The 20,580-nt window shown below is 43.5% G+C and overlaps 1 protein-coding gene across 3 annotated transcripts in view; it reads right to left on the bottom strand.

The window, feature by feature from the left end:
* The window catches only part of Limd1 (LIM domain containing 1), a 59,889-nt gene that overhangs the window by 7,492 nt on the left and 31,817 nt on the right, over positions 1-20,580 (bottom strand). For all 3 annotated transcript variants that reach the window (XM_059269008.1, XM_059269010.1, XM_059269009.1), the window contains exons 3-4: positions 2,629-2,696; positions 1,857-1,919 (exon numbers count right to left, since the gene is read on the bottom strand). In XM_059269008.1, the coding sequence (XP_059124991.1) occupies positions 1,857-1,919; positions 2,629-2,696 (131 nt within the window). The remainder of the gene's footprint in view (positions 1-1,856; positions 1,920-2,628; positions 2,697-20,580) is intronic.

Genomic DNA, 20,580 nt, shown 5'->3' with positions numbered 1-20,580 from the left:
CAGCTTGAATCTCAGACTTCCTCCTTCCCTACTGGGTTTTACTGCCTCTAAAACCCCTCTCCATCTGCAGCAAACTGCCAAAGAGGAACAACTACCAGACTTCCAAAGTCCACTTGGCAATGAGAATGCATTTCCTCTCAAAAGCAAAAAGAGACCCTTAGATTAACTTAATCCTCTGTGCCTAAAGTCAAATTGAAAGAAGATGCTATGTTGCTATATCCTGGCTAGCTTCTAAAATTCTGACATTGAGGAATAGGGCCTATTTCAGAATATAACCCTTTATTAACAAAGTATTTTCAAATAGACAGTTTATTCAGAGTTTGGTAGCCGGGACTCTGCTATAGAGCTAAGTCAGTGTCTACAAGAGTCTTTATGGGGCAAGAGATGGTTCATCAGTTAAGACAGAGGACCTGAGTTTAGTTCCCAGCAGCCATGTCTAGTGACTCACAACCACCTATAACTCCAGCTCCAGGGGTCCTGACACCCTCCTCTGACCTCTATGGACACTCATGTACATGTGCACATACTAACACAGAGACATACACACATACAAGGACAACGAAACTCACATGTACATACCACCTCACAAACACACATGCATACACACAATTTTAAAAAATGAAAATATTTTTCAAAAAATTTTAAATAGTCTACATTATTAGAATTCTTGGTAGCAGATGAAGAGTTCTATTTTAAAGCTGGGAGTCACTCTTAGACAGACAGGTAAAGGGGTATAGCTCATGCCTGCATACACACATACACACACTCACACACACAAAAAAAAAAAAAAATGGGAAAAAAGCCACATGCAACAGGGCATTTTATGGGGTTCAGACAATGTCTTGCATCCTAATTTGGGATGTGGTTACATGGGTAAATGCACATGTAAACTGCACTCATCAGTACACTTAAGATTTGTGCCTTTTCGGTTGGGGAGATGGCTCAGATGTTAAAAGCACTGGCTGCTCTTCCAGAGGTACTAAGTTCAATTCCCAGCAACTACATGGTAGCTCACAACCATCTATAATGAGATCTGGTGCCCTCTTCAGAAGTTCTTTAAGTGAAGATGAGCCCAGTAAATGAAACAAACTCATCTAACGGGAGTGGCTCCTGGGAAAAGATGCCCACTGGACAGTGTTTTTAAGACACAAGTCAAGGATCCAAGGAGTGACTTAAACCAGTTGTTGGCCTTTGAGCAACCAGCACAGCTGACCATTTTTTTGTTACTGTTTTTCTCCCAGTATTAAGGATGGAGCCCAGAGGCATGTACATGGTAGGCAAGCATTCTGACACTGAATTATACCCCTAGCTCTTAAATTCTTGAAGGCTAGTTTCCAATGATAAACAATTTGTTGACCTCACTACCTGATTCCACAGGGAACATTATTCTTACTTATGAAACAAAGACTGAGACCCAGACAATCTAAAAGAGCCAGTGGCTGAGCACAGAATGGGATAGGAAAACCTGGACTCTGTCTATCTGAATGCCAAAAGCTTTCTCAGGAATGGCTTGTACTGGAAGGAAAAAACACATTCATCTGACTGTACCCAATTCCCAGGTAGCTGATATTTCTGCAAGTAAAACTGGCCTCTCCTGGCACCTCACTGGGAAAGCCAAGGATCACAGAGAATCCAGAGGGAGGCCAGTGTGAGCAGAATCACTCCAGTATGCATGATTAAAACTGCACTGGTCCAAGCCAACAACAGTGTCTATTAGAGAAGTGGCTACAGTGGGCAAGGACTTCTTTAAATAAAACCAGCAGTGACCACAAACCAGAAAGGAAACACTGTGTTCAATTATTAACTTCTTTTTAGCCTTCTTCCAAGGTGCTCTGATCTTGCTGAGCAATACTCACCATGTCCATGATCAGATGTCCACAAAGAAAACACCTGTCGGCAGACTGCTGAAAGCCAGAGTACTGCAGAGAAGAGAAGAGAAAGATGAGTCAGCCACCTCCCCATCAGCAGCGAATGAGGAGGATTTCTGAGGAACCTGTGGTTCCCCTGAAGGTGTGCAGCTGTGTGTTGAGTCATGGTAGTCCTGGGCCACCCATCCTAGTTACTGTACCTGGGCCCCACACTGTGTCAAGCTTTATATGACAGATGAACACAGAAAGTCTTTAATCCCTCATCTCAAAGATTCCCAAAACAAGATCCTCAGAATCACTTGGAAACTTGGAACAAATTAAGTTTATGGACCCCACCTCAGATTTACTAAGCTGGATACAGGGCTGGGGCCTGGCATCTGTGTCCTAACAAGCTCTTTCAGGGCTCTGAAGACAGCACATGGTTTCTTTCTCCTCCCTCCCTCCCTCCCTCCCTCCCTCCCTTTCTCTCTCTCTCTCTCTCTCTCTCTCTCTCTCTCTCTCTCTCTCTCTCTCTCTCCCTCCCCACACACACACACACAGAAGCAGAGAATAGGTGGGGAGGGCACATTTGTACATGCCATAAAGCTTTGTGGCTTGTCTTCTGCTTCAGGACTCAGGTTACCCAGGCACCCACAAGGAGGGAATGGCCCTCTCTCCCAGTAGTATTAGGAATACAGAGAAACAATATCCTGCCATCTGGTCCTCTCAGGCTCCTGCCCTAACCCTCCCTCACCCTATGCAGTCTGGGTGATATACTCACCAAAAAGTCTTCCTCACAGAATACTTTGCCATTGACAAAATAGAAGGCTTTTCCTCTTAACTTCCTGCCTGAAGTAAAAACAGGAAGATAGGGTAAAAGGTTAACACATAATGAAGAAAGTTTTAAAGAAACGGCCCCTAACTCTAACCATACAAGGGATGCCAACTGTTGATGACAGTTTTGTTATTAAAGGATGATATTAGCTGGGTGTGGTGCTGGTCATCTATATCCTAGCATTTGAGAGGCAAAGACAGGAGGATCACCAAAAGTTTGAGGCCAGCCTATGCTACATGGTGAGTGACAGTGTGATCCTCAGCATAGAACAGATCAAGTCCAGGAAGAAGGGTCCCCTGGCTGGTGCTGTTTAACAGAAAGACTTGAAGCTAACTTAGGGTTCATGATATGTAGCACAAATCTTAAAAGGTCTTATTAATAAAAACAAACCTGGAGCTGGGTATTGGGGTGAATGCTGGAAGATCAGAGAAGCAGAACAGGCCACAGCTTCCTCACCTTGCCAGTTCCTCAGCTGATCCTGTTACTTCAGACTGGAAGCCTCTCAGCTGAACTGTGCTGCTCAAAAGCCTAAAAGCTTAACCAGCTCTCGTTCCTGGTCCTCACACCTTAAATACCTTTCTGCCATCACTTCCTGGGATTAAAGGCATGAGTCACCATGCCTGGCTGTTTCCAGTGTGGCTTTGAACTCACGGAGATCCGGATGGATCTCTGCCTCCAGAAGGCTAGGATTAAAGGTGTAAGTGCCACCATTTTCTGGCCTCTATGTCTGTCTAGTGGCTGTTCTGTTCTCTGACCCCAGATAAATTTATTAGGGTGCACAATATATTGGGGAGCACAATATCACCACAATGATATATTTTCTTTTAGGACTCTACTTAGAAAAATGTCAGTGAACCTTGGTGACAGGACAGAGGAGGCACACACCAGCACAGGGCACTGGCAGCAGTCTCTCCTGAGGCACTAAGGGCAGTCACCCATGACAACCTACCAGAGTGCTATAAAATGGTTAACTATAAAAAGCCACAAGGGAAGGATGTGTTGTATTTTCTCTTGATATAAATGGTGTGGTCTGGTGTATGGGACTTTGTAGCCAGAAGTTTCTCCAGGCCTGCCCAGCCCCTCAGTCCGGACGAATCCCTCCTACCCAAGGTCCTGCAGCCACTTATAAAATAATCAGAGGCTTAATATTAATTACAAACTGTATATAGCCTATGACTCAGGCTTCTTGCTAGCTAGCTCTTTCATATTAAATTAATCCATTTTTATTAATCTATGTTTTGCCACATGACCACGGCGTTACCTGCTCTCTCACATCTTGCTTCTCCTGGTGGCAACTCATTGTGTCTCCCCTGACCCTGCCTTTTTCCTCCCTCTATCTCTCTTGGATCTCTTGCCTGGCTCCATTCTGCCCTGCCATAGGGCAATGCAGCTTTATTTATTAACCAACTGGAGCATCACATATTCACAGCACACAGAAAGACATCCTGCAGCAGGACTTCAAAGCATCAACTCTTAGATTAGACTTCTGACTCTATAAGACTGAAACACTGATTAGAAAGACATTCTCAGTTGGGTATGGTGGTGCATGCCTTTGATCCCAACACTAAGGAGGCAGAGGCAGGCAGATCTCTTTGAGTTCAAGGTCAGCCTGGTCTGCAAAGCAAGTTCCAGGACAGCTAGAGATGTTACACAGAGAAACTCAGTCTCGAAAAGCAAACAAGAAAGGAAGGAAGGAAGGAAGGAAGGAAGGAAGGAAGGAAGGAAGGAAGGAAGGAAGAAATCCTCAATCAACACTTTTTATTGTAAATGAGTGAAGAGCCAGGACATATGATGGGGCAAGTTCAAACACAGCACCTCCATGGGGAATGCAAATGGGCCTCTATAGTGCTGGGGACTCCATGTGCTTCTAGTGTCCAACTGCAGACAACCCACAGGCCTCTGGAAGTCCCAAAAGCCCAATGAATTCTTGGCATTGGATGGAATCAAGATCCTGGGGTCAAGGACCTAGCCTGACAGCAAAATCACCCATGTCACAAAGCATGGTGTCACTGGCCTGTCATCCCAGCACTTAGGAGGCTAAGGAAGGAGAATGAGAAGCAACAGCGCAGTAGCAGAAGCCTGTTACATTATCTTCACAGTAATCATGGTTATTAATAGCAACCTAATATTACCATATAATATAAAGATGTCAATTCCACCTGTAATTAAGAGACTGTACATTAGAACCACAATAAAATTCTATCTTTAGCTCAATAATTGGCAAAGTAATAAATCTGTCTGGACATGGTGAAGTATACCTGTAATCCCAGCACTCAGGAGGCAGAGGCAAGAGGATCAGGAGTTCAAGCTACCCAGCAAAATCTTAAAAAACAAAATCACAACAAAAGAAGAAAAAAAAATTGAGACAAGGTCTTACCATGTAGCCCCAGCTAGCCTGGAACTCGGTTTATAGACTAGGTTGGTCTCAACTTACAGACATTCTCCAGCCTCTGCCTCCTGGGTGCTGGGATTAAAGTAGTGGGCCAACATACCCAGCAACAAAAGAAATTTTACCACATCTGGTAACCACTGCAGGAGTATCCAAGAAGTAACCATCCGAGAGTCATCTGTCAAGAGCTAAGAGCCCTGAAATCCATGTGCACAAGGACACAACATGCTCTACAGGTAAAACAGAAGCATCTTCAATGCCCTGGAGCTGGAAGAACTGATAAACCAAAGAAGAACCTAGAATTATATTCAATGGATGTGACACTAAGCATGGATCAAAGTTAAAGGATCTATACATATCATTAATTAAACGTGGTGATATTCTGTTTGTGCTTTAACAAAGTTTGCCTGAAGATCAGAGGGCAGAGCTAGCCACTAGATAACCATAGAGGCCAGGCAGTGGTGGCACACACCTTTGATCCCAGCACTTGGGATCTCATGCCTTTAATCCCAGCACTAAGGAGATGGAGACAGGAAGTGATATGGCTGGGCAGAGAGAGGAATATAAGGCAGGAGGAGATGGGGGCTCAGCTCTCTTTTGGCTAAGGATTTCATAGAGGTAATGGCTGGCTGCTCTGCTGCTCTGATCTTTCAGCTTTCCCCTGATATCTTACTGCAGGTTTTTACTAATAAGAACAATTAGGATCCGTGCTACACAACCACGCAGTGTCCAGAGTTTGTAACTTGTCCTTCCATCAAGTCACACACCAATCACTAAGTCCTGGTCCAGTCTTATCTATGGAGCACCCATATTTCCCTGATTTGTGCTTAGACTTCCCAGAGGATGAACCAGTCAGATGGAACCAAAGGTCATAGGTGCTGTGGTTGTAGGTGGAGCACTAGAGGAAGCAAGGGTACCACCAGGAAACAGGACTTCATCTCAAACACCAGCTCTGCCTCCAGGAGTAGGGGCTAGAAGTGCTAAGGAACCTGAGCTAGAAAGGAGCTGGGGAGAGGACTCAGCAGTTAAGAGAACTTAATGCTCTTGCAGAGGACCTAGGTTCCATTTCCAGGACTCAGATGGTGGCTCACAGTGAGCAGTAACTCCAGTCCCAGGGAATCTAACACCCTTTTCTGGCCTCCATGTGCACCAGGCATGAAGGTGGTGTACATACACATACTTACATACATGTAGGCAAAACACCCATACACATTTTTTTTGGGGGGGCCCTGAAATTTTTTTTTAAGATTTATTTATTTATTTATTATGTATACAATGTTATATTTTTCATGTATCCCTGCAGGCCAGAAGAGAGCACCAGATCTCATTACAGATGGTTGTGAGCCACCATATGGATGCTGGGAATTGAACTCAGGACCTCTGGAAGAACAGCCAGTGTTCTTAACCTCTGAGCCATCTCTCCAGCCCCACATTTTTTTTTAAATCTTAACAGAGGAGAGAATAGCTCTATTCTAGAATCCACAAAAGATTATTAATATGCAAAAGTAGTAAATCTCCTAGCATGGAAACAAACACAGATGATGGTGGGGGGCTGTGAAGTGTTCATGATCCCTGTCACTGCATGTTTCCCTGAGCTACTGAACAGGTGTAAAATGACAAACTCTTCCTGGAAAGGAAACTTTAAGATGTTTATCTTGATTCTATGAGGCTGAGACTTGGCTTTGGGACAGAATAAAAAATGTCGATAAATATTTACTCAAAGGAAAGATTACATAAAACAGAGTACATCTAACTGATGAACTGTTATGTAGCCTTTTAAAATACCAGATGAATAGTGTTTTAATAGAACCAGAAAATGTTTATGCTATAAAAAGATAGTCAGAATACATTAGTGAGTGAAGAAAGCAAGCTGGACACGTGTATTCATAGCACAATTCTTTTGTAAGTATCACATACTCCACTGATACATGGCAGGAAGAAGTGGAATAGTGGCCACAGTGGTGGAAAAGTTACATGGAAATGCTACTTTATGTACTTCTAAAATACTTGACAAATGGTATTATAAATTTCAGTTTTTCACTTCATGCATTTTTTGTTTTGTTTTTAGAATTATGTATAACATAATACACTTATTTATTTTTAAAAGGCTATGCTATTAATTTTAAAAAAACCATCCTATTATGATGTGAAAAGAAAAAGAAAAGTAAGATTTAAATGTCCCAACCTTGTAAAGAAGGCAGTCCCTAAGCACCTGCAGAATGGAGGGAGGTTTGCTCTTTCTTCTTTCCTGTGTTTCACCAAATGCAGGCATTGCTTTGATTTCTTTTTTAAAGACAAGGTCTTGCCATGTAGCTCAGGTTGGTCCTGAACTCACCAGGTAGCCTTGGGTGGCCTTGAATATTAAGCACTGATCATCTCAAAAATCACCAGCTTGCTAGACAACTGCTCTTCCTGCTAGCCTTGAGCTGAAAAGTCTTGGGCCCAGACAGGAAGAGTCAGGGAGGAGCTCAGAGGTTAGTTTTTTCTCTATGTCTGGTTTTTCCTCTATTCTCAGTTTAAATGTTAAGCACCCCCAGAGACCCAAGAGAGTGGAAATGGGCCTGTGCCAAAGAACTTGAACTTCAGTCCTCGCTTCAGAATAGAAACTAGATACAGCCTTCAAATTTATTTGCTTGTATTTTGTCAGAGTGAGGGAAAAAAATACCACCTGCCTATTATCTTTTATGTGTCAAGGTTTGGCGCCTTTATATAGTCTTTCTAATTTTTAAAGATTTGTTTTTTATTTTTAAAATTTTTATGTACATGTGTGTGTCTCTGTGTATATATATGCCATGTGTAAGGGCCCAGGGAGGCCAAAGGATATTAGATCTGGATGTGGAGGCAGTTGTGAGCTGCCTAACATGGGTGCTAGGACTGAACTCGAGTTCTCAGAAGATCAGTGAGTGCTCTTAACCTCTGATACATCTCTTTAGCCCAAGCTTTGTATATTTTAGGGAACACACTGCTGACTCTGTCTTGTCACCTGCCTTTCAGGGAACTCACAGTCATTTTCTGCTCAAAGTCACCTTCTACTCCAGGTTTCAGATTGGAGAAATGATTCACTAGAGTGAAGCAGAAATAAAACACATGCCTATTTATCACTGAACAGAGCTTTAATACCAGAATTGATTACTTCTGGGAGTAACGTGAAACTATACCTCAAGATCACTCTCAACTTTGGGAGTTTCCTTTTCTTCTCATAAAAACACACTTTACCTCCAGTAATGGTATAGAACTCAGAGCCTTGTATATGACAGGCAAGAGTTCTACCACTGAGCTATGCTCCCATCCAAAAGCACGATGATTTAGTTAAATGCTATGGTCTTCATGTCATAAATGAGGAATTCTAGGCTCATCCAAGTAGCAAGTGAGCAGCTCCATCTGATTCTGAAGGTGCCTGGTCAGCTGCTTCTTTCGGCCACCCCACACTCCTAGTTCTTGTAGAACACAAATCCATATTCTCCCTTCCTCAGTGAAAGCTAATGAAGCTTTCACTATTTGCAGTACTCTTTACCAGTTCTGTCATAGGTAAGTGTAATCAGAATTCTCCAATAACACATTCTTGCATAGAACAAGACTGGCTCTAACTAATACCTGAAGGCAAGCTAAAACTGCTACCTGTTAAGAGAAGGGAGACATGAAGGAAGCCAGGCAAGTTAGGAAACATCAAGCAACCAGTCTTGAGAGCAAGGAGGAGAGAATGCTTGATCCAGGCTCAGTCACTCCAGATCTGGCCAGAAAGAAAGACACCAACTCACCTAGAGATCCACTAGATGGTGCTAAACTCAGGCAGGAGCAGGACAGACTGAGGCAATCCATCCCAGTGAGAGCCCCAAACTGGCAGGGGTGTTAGGAGGTAACATGGATTATTTCATTAATCTTGCAATAATGCAACACCCTACTTTAGGCATTTGAGTCTAACTTACTGCATTTTTACTGTGTCTTCCTTTGCTGATGAGTAAATAAACACTAAAGAAGTCAAACTTAAAGCCTAGAGCTGAAAATACTAGAGTTGAGATTCAAATACAGGGCAAAGATAACGGTCTTCCTAGGGCAAATATAACAATCTCGTCACACTACACAATCTCTCTTGTTTCTGTTCTGTAAGGATTCTCTCTCAGAGTATGGGGCATAGAGGAGGAATAGGCTATCTACACATGAATTTAATTAAAGTAACTTTAACAGTAAAAAGTGTATTCCAAGTACTTGATGGGCACTGAGACCACAAGGTTGTAGGACATCTGTATTGTCACACAAAATGTGCCCTGATCTACTTCTTCAAGCAGCTTTGCCAGGAACATTTTCCCCAGTTTTGGGGTGGGAATCAAACATCAGAAGAATTGGACTCCCAGTAAGGACCTTTCCCTAGTTTGTTGAAAGCTGTCTTCTTGCTTTGTCCTCATGTGGTGCCAAGAAAACTACCTCTCTCTCTATTCTCATCTAAGGACACCACTTCCCCAGTATACTACCTTGAAACACCATTGCACTGGGATTAAGGGTGGGACATAAAATTTGGAAGATCACACACTTTTATCCCATTACAGGGAAGATGTTGGATTTCTTAGTGTTGCCAGTGAAATCTCATCCCCACTCTGTTCATCTAGGCAGTGAAATTATGCCACTGTTTTGCCTCTTACAGAAGCTCATCCTTCGAGGCATGTCATCAAGGAGCTGTGACTGCTAACAAACAGCATGATGAGCAAGCTTCAGCTATGTGGGGGCTATGAAGGTGACTCAGAGAGAAATATTACTCGCTGTACAAGCATAAAGACATGAGTTCCCATCTCCAGAACTCATGTTAAAAGCTGGGGGCTGCTATGCACACACTGGTAATAGAAGGGCTGAAGTGGAATGAAGACAAGAGGAATAGTGGGGCTTGTTGCGTAAACCTAGCTCCAGACTCAGTGAGAGACCCTATCTCAAGAAAATAAGGCAGGACACAATAGAAAGGACATCAAATGTCTTCTGTGCAGGCACACGGAGCCACACCTGTAAACATACATGTACATACATCCCTCCAGCTCCACATATCACCTGTGGATCTGTTAGTGCTGGCCCCATCTCAAGAGTTTCTGGTTTTAGTATGGATGGGAAGGTGCTGAAGACCCACATTCCTAGTAAATTCCAGCTACCAACGATGGACTAATCCAAGGACCACTGAAAACCACTGGGCCAGAGGATGTCTTTGACCTTTCTCTGAACCAGGATTCCACCAGGTGCAACGTGTTGTGGTCAAATCATAGGATTGGATGATGAGCATCAAGCACACATGTCAGGATGGGTGTCAGTGCTACAACTTTAGAATTCTAGACTCAGAATCTCCTATTTCCAGCCAGCTGTGGTGATACATTCCTGTAATCCAAGCACTTAGGAGATAGAGACAGAAAGATTAGGAATTCAAGGCCAGTCTCAGCTACTTCAAAAGTTTAGGGTCAGCCTGGATTAGATGAAATCCTGTATGTACAGAAAAGTTCCAAACCACTTTCTGTGCATAGGGTAAAGAAATTTGCCTTCAGGGTACTTCAATAGAAAAAAGTAGTGTGGATGAGTGACAGGGACAGCATCGACAGTGTCACACAGAGGCACAAGTAAAACTAGGCTTGCAGTGACACCATTCTCCCTTCTAGAAACAGGAGTGAGATAACAGAATCGGAAAAAGCAGTTGGTCATTAGCTAAGACTTCGCTGCAAATGCCTCCTTGATGGGTAAAAACACAAAGGTCCTCCAGCAAGGAGATGAGTTCCTGAGCAAAGGAAGTAAAAACTAGCAGTCATTTAGATTCATTTATGTCTGTTGTCCACAGTGGCAAATAGACACATGTGGCTATGTAAATGTAATCAAAATAAAGTAACATTAAAAGTTCAGTTCTGGGTTGGGCATGGTGACGCACACCTTTAATCTCAGCAGAGGTAAGTGAATCTCTGTGAGTTCAAGGCCAGCCTGGTTTACAAAGTGAGTGCCAGGACAGCCAGGGCTGTTACACAGAGAAATCCTGCCTAGAAAAAAAACCAGAGAGAGAGAGAGAGAGAGAGAGAGAGAGAGAGAGAGAGAGAGAGAGAGAGAATGAATAAATCTTTAAAACAACTCAGTTCCAATACAAATGTGGTGGTCCACACCTATAATTCTAGCATTCAGGAGGCTGACACAGAAGGATGGCCACTCAAGCCAGTTTGGGCTAAGAGTAAGACCCTGTCTTTAGAAAAGAAAGATAGACAAATAGAAAGTAAGTTAGTTACTTGAGTTCTAGGTCTTGAACAAGTACATTCCAAGGACTTGGTGGTCACCTGTGTGTAGCAGGAATCTTAAAAGTTCTTATTAATAAAATCAAACCTGAGGCCAGTTATTGGGGTGAATGCTGGTAGATCAGATGCATAACAAGCCACAGCTACTTCACATTGCCAATTCCTCAGCTGGTCCTGTTTCCTCAGACTGGAAGCCTAGAGTCCTCATCCAGAATGAATCTCAGCTGAACTTCTGCTAGAAGCCTGAAAGCTTAACCAGCCAAATGCTTCTAGTTCCTGATCTTCACGCCTTATATACCTTTCTGCTTTCTGCCTCACTTCCTGGGATTAAAGGCTCACTTTCTGGGATTAAAGGCGTGAGTCACCATGCTTGGCTGTATCCTTGAGCACATGGATTTCTGCCTCTGGAATGCTAGGATTAAAGGCATGTGCTACCACTGCCTATCCTAAGTATCTAGTAGCTTTTCTGTTTTCTGACCCAGATAAGTTTATTAGGGTACACAATATTTTGGGGAACACAATACCACCACACCTGTGACTAGTGGGGAGAAGGGTATTGAGTCACCACAAAACTCAGTCTGATCTACTTCAAACAGCTTTTTCCAGAACAGATTAGCTTTTAAAGCATACTGCTAATAACAAAGTAAGACAGGGAAAATACTTTATTTGGTTTTGGTATTGTTGGAGATACCATATTACTCTAGCTCACCTAGCCTAGAATTCTCAATCTTCCTGTCTCAGTCTTCTGATTGGTGGAATAACAAGTGTGCGCCATGATGCCTGGCAAATCAACCATATTGACTAAGCTCAAATGAGCAGATCTCACTTGCACTTCATGGGCTCACCTGGCCCTGGTAAGCCAAGGTCCAGGGCAGAAAGGTGGAAAACACAGACATTTAGGTCTTGCCTGGATTTGTCTTGCCTTTGTCCTTGTCTCTTTCCAGGAAAGAGACACTAATCCATTATCTATCCTCTGGGCTCCTTAGTAGATAGCTAGAAAATGACAAAACTATGACAGGAAGCCCAGCACAGCACCAGCTGCTATAAGGCTACTGTCTTAAGTTACCAAGGCCAGGTCCTTTAGTGATCTTCAATTTCTTTAAATGAAACCTACCTGAGGAAAATAATCATACCCGCCACTATTTTCCTCTTTGTCTATATGCTCCATGTCTCTAATCCCTTCTCAGTGTCCACATGGTACAGGGCTGGGCAGTGACCACTACAGGGAGTGTTGCTGAGCCACCCCTATGGCCTCTGTCCAGGAGGTATACTTGCCAGACTCCTAAGCTATTCAGTGCCCTGAAAGCATATCTAGTTCCTGGATGCTGAGCTCCGGCCCTCCTGATGGCTGGAGTACACATGGAAAGATCTCTTCCCCTCTAGTTTTTAACTGGCCAGAGGTTGTGCTGATTTTGAGTCAAGTCAACAAGATCTCATGCAGCAGGTGGCTCTGGGGATGATGAAGCCAGAGAGAAAGGATGTGGGACATCCTTCTAAGGGGAAAAAATCTGGTCTAAAAGCAAGCACACATCATGATATTAACAAGGGAAAAACAATTGCCTCCGCAAGTGTAGGTATTTTTGTTTATTTCTGGTATTAAGCAGCATGGGAGTCTGTTTCCATGTGCAGTTTTTCTTTTTTATAATGTGACTATACTAAATTTGTGATGTAGAAAACACAAAAATAATAAACTTTATTGATAATTTCTCACTAACAAATGAACTCTGGTTAAAAAAGATGCAAAAACTGAGGTTTTACATGCACTGTTCAATACAATAGCCACTAACCACATATTATAATTTGAGTTTGAACTTTAATCAATTAAGATGAAAGATTTAGTACTTCAGTCACCTTAGCTATATTTCAGAGGTTCAGAAGCCACATGTGGCCAGTGGCTGCCACTGTGAACAGTGTAGGTCTATAGTGGAGGAGGAGCCAGAGGGCTGGAAATCCATAAAACAGAGGAATAAGTAAGGTCAACTCTGTAGACATAGACCAAGTTACCAGCAGCCTGTGATGAGCCCTCAGGATGCTGACCATGGATGTGAGCCCTTGGGCCATGCGTCAAGAACCATCTCTTTTTTTTTTATTTTTTTATTTTTATTTTTATTTTGCAATACAATTCAGTTCTACATATCAGCCACAGATTCCCTTGTTCTCCCCCTTCCAGGCCCCCTCACCTTCCCCCCAGCCCACTCCCCATTCCCACCTCCTCCAGGGCAAAGCCTCCCCCATGGACTGAGATCAACTGGGTAAACTCAGTCCAGGTAGGTCCAGTCCCCTCCTCCCAGGCCGAGCCAAGCGATCCTGCATAGGCCCCAGGTTTCAAACAGCCAACTCATGCAATGAGCACAGGACCGGGTCCCACTGCCTGGACGCCTCCCAAACAGATCAAGCCAATCAACTGTCTCACCCATTCAGAGGGCCTGATCCAGTTGGTGACCCCTCAGCCATTGGTTCATAGTTCATGTGTTTCCATTTGTTTGGTTATTTGTCCCTGTGCTTTATCCAATCTTAGTCTCAACAATTCTCGCTCATATAAACCCTCCTCATTCTCACTAATTGGACTCCCAGAGATCCACCCGGGGCCTAGCCATGGATCTCTGCATCCAGATCCCTCAGTAGTTGGATGGGGTTTCTAGCACGACAATTAGGGTGTTTGGCCATCCCATCACCAGAGTAGGTCAGTTCGGGCTTTATCTCAACCATTGCCAGCAGTCTGTTGTGGGGGTATCTTTGTGGATTTCTGTGGGCCTCTCTAGCACTTTGCTTCTTCCTATTCTCATGTGGTCTTCATTTACCATGGTCTCCTATTCCTTGTTCTCCCTCTCTGTTGTTGATCCAGCTGGGATCTCCCGCTCCCCCAAGCTCTCTTTCCCTCGACCCTCGCCCTTCATTACCCCCACTCATGTCCAGGCTGTTCATATAGTCCAATTAAGAAATGGGCTATAGAACTAAACAGAGAATTCTCAACAGAGGAAACTCAAATGGCTGAAAGACATTTAAGGAATTGTTCAACATCCCTAATCATCAGGGAAATGCAAATCAAAACAACTCTGAGATACCACCTTACGCCTGTCAAAATGGCTAAGATCAAACACACTGAAGACACCTTATGCTGGAGAGGATGTGGAGCTAGGGGAACTCTTCTCCACTGCTGGTGGGAATGCAAGCTTGTACAACCACTTTGGAAATCAATATGGTGCTTTCTTAGAAAATTGGGAATCCATCTCCCCCAAGATCCAGCTATACCACTCTTGGGCATATACCCAAGGAATGCTCAACCACACCACAAGAGCACTTGCTCAGCTATGTTCATATCAGCATTGTTTGTAATAGCCAGAACATGGAAACAACCTAGATGCCCTTCAACTGAAGAATGGATAAACAAAATGTGGTACATATACACAATGGAATACTATTCAGCAGAGAAAAACAATGACATCATGAGGTTTGCAGACAAATGGATGGATCTAGAAAAAAAAATCATCCTGAGTGAGGTAACCCAGACTCAGAAAGACAAATATGGTATGTACTCACTCATAGCAGGATACTAGATGTGGAACAAGGATGACTGGACTGCTACTCACATCACCAGGGAGGCTACCTGGAAAACAGGACCCCAAGAAAGACATGGGGATCTCCCAATGACAGAGAAATGGAAGAACCATCTCTTAAGGGAAGCCAGGGAGCCTATGTTATAACAGGCTCCTTGAGGCTGTAAGCCACTCACAGAGAAAGTCAGCGCCACGAATGCAGTAAGTAGTAACAACATGAACTGTGGTTCACCTAAACTTGAGTACTTCCTAATTCCTCACCCACGCTAAGGCACCACATCCTCTTATATGGAATGAGTATGGCTGGGAGGCAACAGACAGGCATGAAAAGATGGGTGATCCACATTACAACAGTGGTAACGAGACAGACATCACCACGAGCAGATGCAGAGATGTTAACGAAGGGGCCAGGAAAGAGGGAAGGGAAAGGGAAAGACTCAGAAGGAGAACAAATATTTAAGAGGACATTCCAGAGAAATAGCAGGAAAGGACACTTGGACAATTGAGAGAGCCAAGGACACCCAAGAGTGGAACTCCAGCACCTGATGTGACATCTGAGGCATGAGAGACTCCCCTTAAAACCAAAGAAGCAGGTGACACACAGGAGTGCCCAAGGTGCAATCCTTTGTCTGAGCTGACAGGGAAAAGATGACAACTTCCATACAACTGTTTAATATGTGGTACTTAAAATGGAGATGCGGCAGTAGTTGGAGGTTACACCAAAGTGACCTTCTGGATGTATTTCAGAGGCCCCCAGACTAAACATGTAACAAGCATGGAGATTTCTGATGATCTCTCACAGTTGAGGAATTCATAGTCTCTGGGCCATCCAAGTCTAGCCTGGAAAACCATGCCTGGTCCTCGCCTCCTGTAGCCTAGTGTGCCCTTGAGATGAACATAGGGACTCTGAATACACTAGTTTCTGGTCACCCCTCTTGTGTCTTCTGCCCTGCACACTCTCTGCCCAGCTCTAGCCTGTTTTGGTTCCTTCCAGCCTACTCCCTCATTTACTGCTTCCTCACCCTACTCTTCCTTTCTCATATTCTTGACCTTTAGTGTTCTCAAATCTATCTGACTCACTCGGCTCACACTTAAGTGCTAAACACAGTGAAGAATGCTGGGACAAGTGAGGATCAAAGTCCACAAAGATCAGACCTGCCATTGGAGCTGAGTCCTTCCCTCTCCTACAGGAAGAGCTTCTAATTCCTGAGTACCACTCCCTAGTTCTAGTCCAGGCCACTTTCCTCACTCCCTAAAGAGGGGCTGCACACTAAGCCTGTTGTCACAAGGCCTTGCCTGAGTCAGCAGCTTGACCAAAAAGTCAAGGCAAGATGGTCACCCAGTGCCAGCCTCCTCCTTCAGCTAGTATACTCTCTCAGCAAAAGGAATTGTACTCAGGAGTGAGGAGGAAGTCCTGAGGGTTCACAAGGTCCTGGATTAAGAGCCAATCAGGCTGTTTGGGATGATACAATCAACAAGCCAGGCTGGGTTATAAAATAAGGGCAACAGCAGAACTCCCTGGACTATGACAAGGACTTGGTGAGGCCCTTGGGGCATCACACCCAGGTAAGCTAGAAGTGACACCTCGGAATTACCCAGGAATATCACAGTGCCTCTGTTGAGAAAGCAGGATTGCCACAAATTTATAGGTTCAACCTCCACGAACTCAGAATAGGTGAGTGTTTCCAAAGCTGGGTTGGCAAGCACTTACAAAATCAAGGAAAATCTGATCCCAGAGGCAGCTTGAGACTTTGTAAGGAAATGAAAATGACTGACAAGAACCTTCTTGGGCTAGGGAGATGATTCAATTGGGAAGTAATTGCTGTGTAACAGTAAGACCTGAGTCTGATCCCCAAATCCACATAAGAAAGCAGGTACTATAGTGTGTGTTGTAATCCCAATGCTGGGGAGTGGGGGACAGATAATCCAGGGGACTCACTGGCCAGCAGCCTAGCCTAATTGGTAATCCCTAGGTTAATGAGAAATCTTGTCTCAAAAGACGAGATAGCAGTAAACAATGCTGCCAGCAAGCTCGATGGCTTGAGTTTGATCCCCAATTCACATGGTGAAAAAAAAAGAACCAACTCCTACAAGTTATTCTACAACTGTACTGTGGCATGTTAAGCCCACCCACTCACCCATACAAAATAAATGTAATAAAAGGGGGAAAAAAATCAAGGTGGACAGTTCCTGACAAAACAGTTACAGTTCTTTGGCCTCTATATCTATCACACAAATGTGCGCATACACTCCAACCCTGACAATAATAAAAACTTTTTCTGACCCAAACTGGCTAGGGTAATTATACAAGACCTTGCCTACTTTCTTCCCTTGTAGCCTATTCCAGAAAGTACCAAAGGGAACTCCATGTGATCCCCACAAGTCAGAATACTCTTTCTTCTCATCCAAGCCCACCACCACCAGAGATGAATGCTAGCATCTCCCTAGCCAAGTTTCTAGATAGTGTGAGCCAGCACTGCCTAGGCCACTTATTTTCTCCTCCAGGGTGAATCAATAGCTCCCTAAGAGCCTCCTGTTGGGGCTACAGCCACCATAGGTGGGTAGGACACAAGGAAGGAGAAATAAAACTGCAGTACATATCTCCATGACAACCAAACACTCAGGGGCTGAGGACCTCATCAAGAAACAACAGAACTTGAACAGCCCACACAGATGCTCACACTTGCACTCCCCGAATACCTACTTCTGGGAAGGAACTCCAAGTAAACAGCTCAGTGTGGGGGCGGGGGGAAGCAACGTCTAATAACTCATAAGCCAAAAGGAGCTAAATGCCATAAGACTGTGGAATGACTAAGTGGGTTACTATGTGAGTACTGGTGCAATTACAGCTGCTAAATAAAAGAGGATGCACTATGGATACACTTTGGTCACAACTCTAAAAAGTGTGCAAATTTGGATAAAAATTGGAGGGGAAACATCAAAGTGAAAACAGATGTACTACAAGGCTAAAGCAACAGGCTTCTTCTGTCTTTAAATTGTTCTCTGTGGTTACTATGTGGTTCTCATATGAACTAAAAATGAACTAAGCACAGTTACTCATCAAGGGGCGGGTGAATGTGCAAACTTGTGCATGAGAACTTGCCACAGTGCCCATACCTAGAAAGACAAAGGTCTGCCTGAGTCTTAGTGGAACGCTTTGTGTGTACTTCCTAAACACAAAGTAGGTGAGAGGGAACCTGCTGCCAACCTCTCATTTCTATGGAGACATGAGACCTTTTGACCAATGCTCAGAATAGAGTATGTGCACTGAGGCTCCTAGACCACAGCGCAAGATTGATTCTCCGTGTCCTCCAACTATCTCTGCAGTCATCTGACTCCTTTTACATGTGTCATTCCTTTAATGTTGGGACAAGGACTCAGCAGGGTGCAACTTTAACATAATCTTTTCAGTTGTCAGCGTGTCTTAGTCTGTTTTCTATGCTATAACTGAATACCACTGTCTGGATAATTTATATAAAAAAAATTTATTGAGCTCACAGTTCTAAATGTCCCAAGTGGAAAGACCACATCTAATGAGGGTCTTCTTGCTAAAGGGGACTTTGCAGAGGTTAAAGGTAACACAAGGCATTTAAAATGATAGAGGTCTGTCCTCTTGTTATAAAGCAATCAGGGAGCTCCACCCTTATAACACCAACTAATCCTAATCACATTCCAAGGGCCCCCACCTCTGAATACTATCAACTATGACTCTGGCCATTGCATGTCAACATGAATTTTGGAGGAGAAAGAAAGTGAGAATACAATGTAAGCTATATTCAAAACTTAAAAGAGCCAATGTCCACCTAAGTCCACAAGTGCTTGTGTGCCATCATTGAGGCAGTCTAAATAGTCCAGTAAGGAATAGATACTGTTCAAACAGCCACAGGTAAAAATGGCTGATGCATCTACAAAGGACTGAATGTCTGTGTTCACCTAAATTTCTTATGCTGAGATGCCAAGCTCCAGGGTACTCATACTAGGAGGCAGGCATTGTGAAGGAGGCCAGAGCTCTGGGATGACTCAGAGAAGCTCCTTTCTGAGAACTTCCATCCGCCTTCTGCAAGGACTCCAGGAAGGTCATCTATGAACCAGGAAGCGGGCCCCTTCAAACACTAAATATGGTGCCTGACCTTGGCTTCCCAGCCTCCACTATGAGCACTCAATGCAGCTGTTTACCAGCCACTTGGTCCATGGTGTTTTGAAACAGCAGGCCCCCATAGTCATCAGTAAGCTTCTGCCTGCTAACAGCTTTCCTAGTTCAAACAATAACTGCCTGAGATTTGGAAAAAAAAAAAAAAAAAAAAAAAAAGGAAGAAAGGAGAGGGAAAGTCTCTACTTGGTATTTTCTTTCCCCTGGTAAACAGAGCAAAAATTAAGAAACAGTTATTAGTCTTCTCAGGGAAGAACACACCAATTGGTTACCCAACAGCAAATGGTCAGTGCTAAAAACAAAAATACAAAATACAAGCAACATTATAACATTATACAGGCTGCAGCAGGTTGTATTTAGGAATAAACACTCATATACCACACATGCATGTAACAGCATTTAATGAAAAAAAAAGAGGCCATGAATTGAAAGAGGGTAAGGAGGAGTATATGAAAAGGTTTGGAGGGAGGAAAGGGAAGGGAGAAATGATGTAAATAAATGTAAAATGTAAAATATAAAATGTAAAAGTATATAAAATGATTATATTATACTTTCAGAAAGAAAAGGAAAACACTTGGAAGAGCCAAAGACCAAAGATAATTTTTCTTTTGCACATGTTGCCCAGGTTATACTTGAACTTACTATGTAGCTAAGGATGATCTTGAACTCTTGATCTGCATGCTGGGATTGATTATAGGTGTTCACATCATGCCTGATTTATGTGGTGCTGGGAATTGAACCCAGGGTTTCAATGCATGCTAGGCAAGTACTCTACCAACTGAGCTATATTCCTAGCCCCTCAAAGATAAATTTTAAAGAGACCCAGTTACAATGTCCTTATAGACAAACCACAAACACAGGTCAAAAATTTAACTCCAGTAATGAGAGCACTGGTAAGATGCTCCTGGGAGAATGCAAAAACTGTGTACATCACAGACACCAGGAATGCTAAACAAAAAGAAAACTGCTTAATAGATACAAAACTGGTCAGTCTCCACAGCATTAAGAAATATCTGCATCTCTAGCAGACACAGCTCACATTGCTGTGTGTAAGTCACATGTACAACCTTAGACTGCAGACACAAGAAAGCCTGGGGACGCGAGATCCCATGACTCAAGAAACAGGAGATTCCCTGACCCATCTCAGAGTGTAACAGCACTCAGAGACAAGGAAGGCAGGAAGACTCAGAGACCTGACAACTCAGGACATGCTGGAGACTTCCTGACCCATCTCAGTTTTTCCCAATTTCCCCCTAAAAACTGAACAATGATGACCTGAGCTCTCAAGTATGTTTTAGGGGAAACTGCAGTGGAACAGAAGTGTGAGAGTAAGAACTCTTGGGGACTGGCAGTATAGAGGCAGGTTAGTGTGTCTTAACCAGCATTAGTCAGGGAACCTGAGGGAAGTCTGCCAGGCCAGACAGTGGTAAGCAGGGTCTTTCTCTCTGCCCCACCTCACCCCAGGAAGCTTCTGAAATGAAACACATGGTATTTATAATTAATTTTGGTTATCAACTTGACAAGATACAGAATCACCTAGGATACACACCTCTTACCACA

The sequence above is a fragment of the Peromyscus eremicus genome, chromosome 7, assembly GCF_949786415.1.
Source record: "Peromyscus eremicus chromosome 7, PerEre_H2_v1, whole genome shotgun sequence".
NCBI classification, from domain to species: domain Eukaryota; kingdom Metazoa; phylum Chordata; class Mammalia; order Rodentia; family Cricetidae; genus Peromyscus; species Peromyscus eremicus.
Note: the sequence above shows the minus strand (reverse complement) of the source record. Positions and strands in the feature narration are given on the sequence as shown.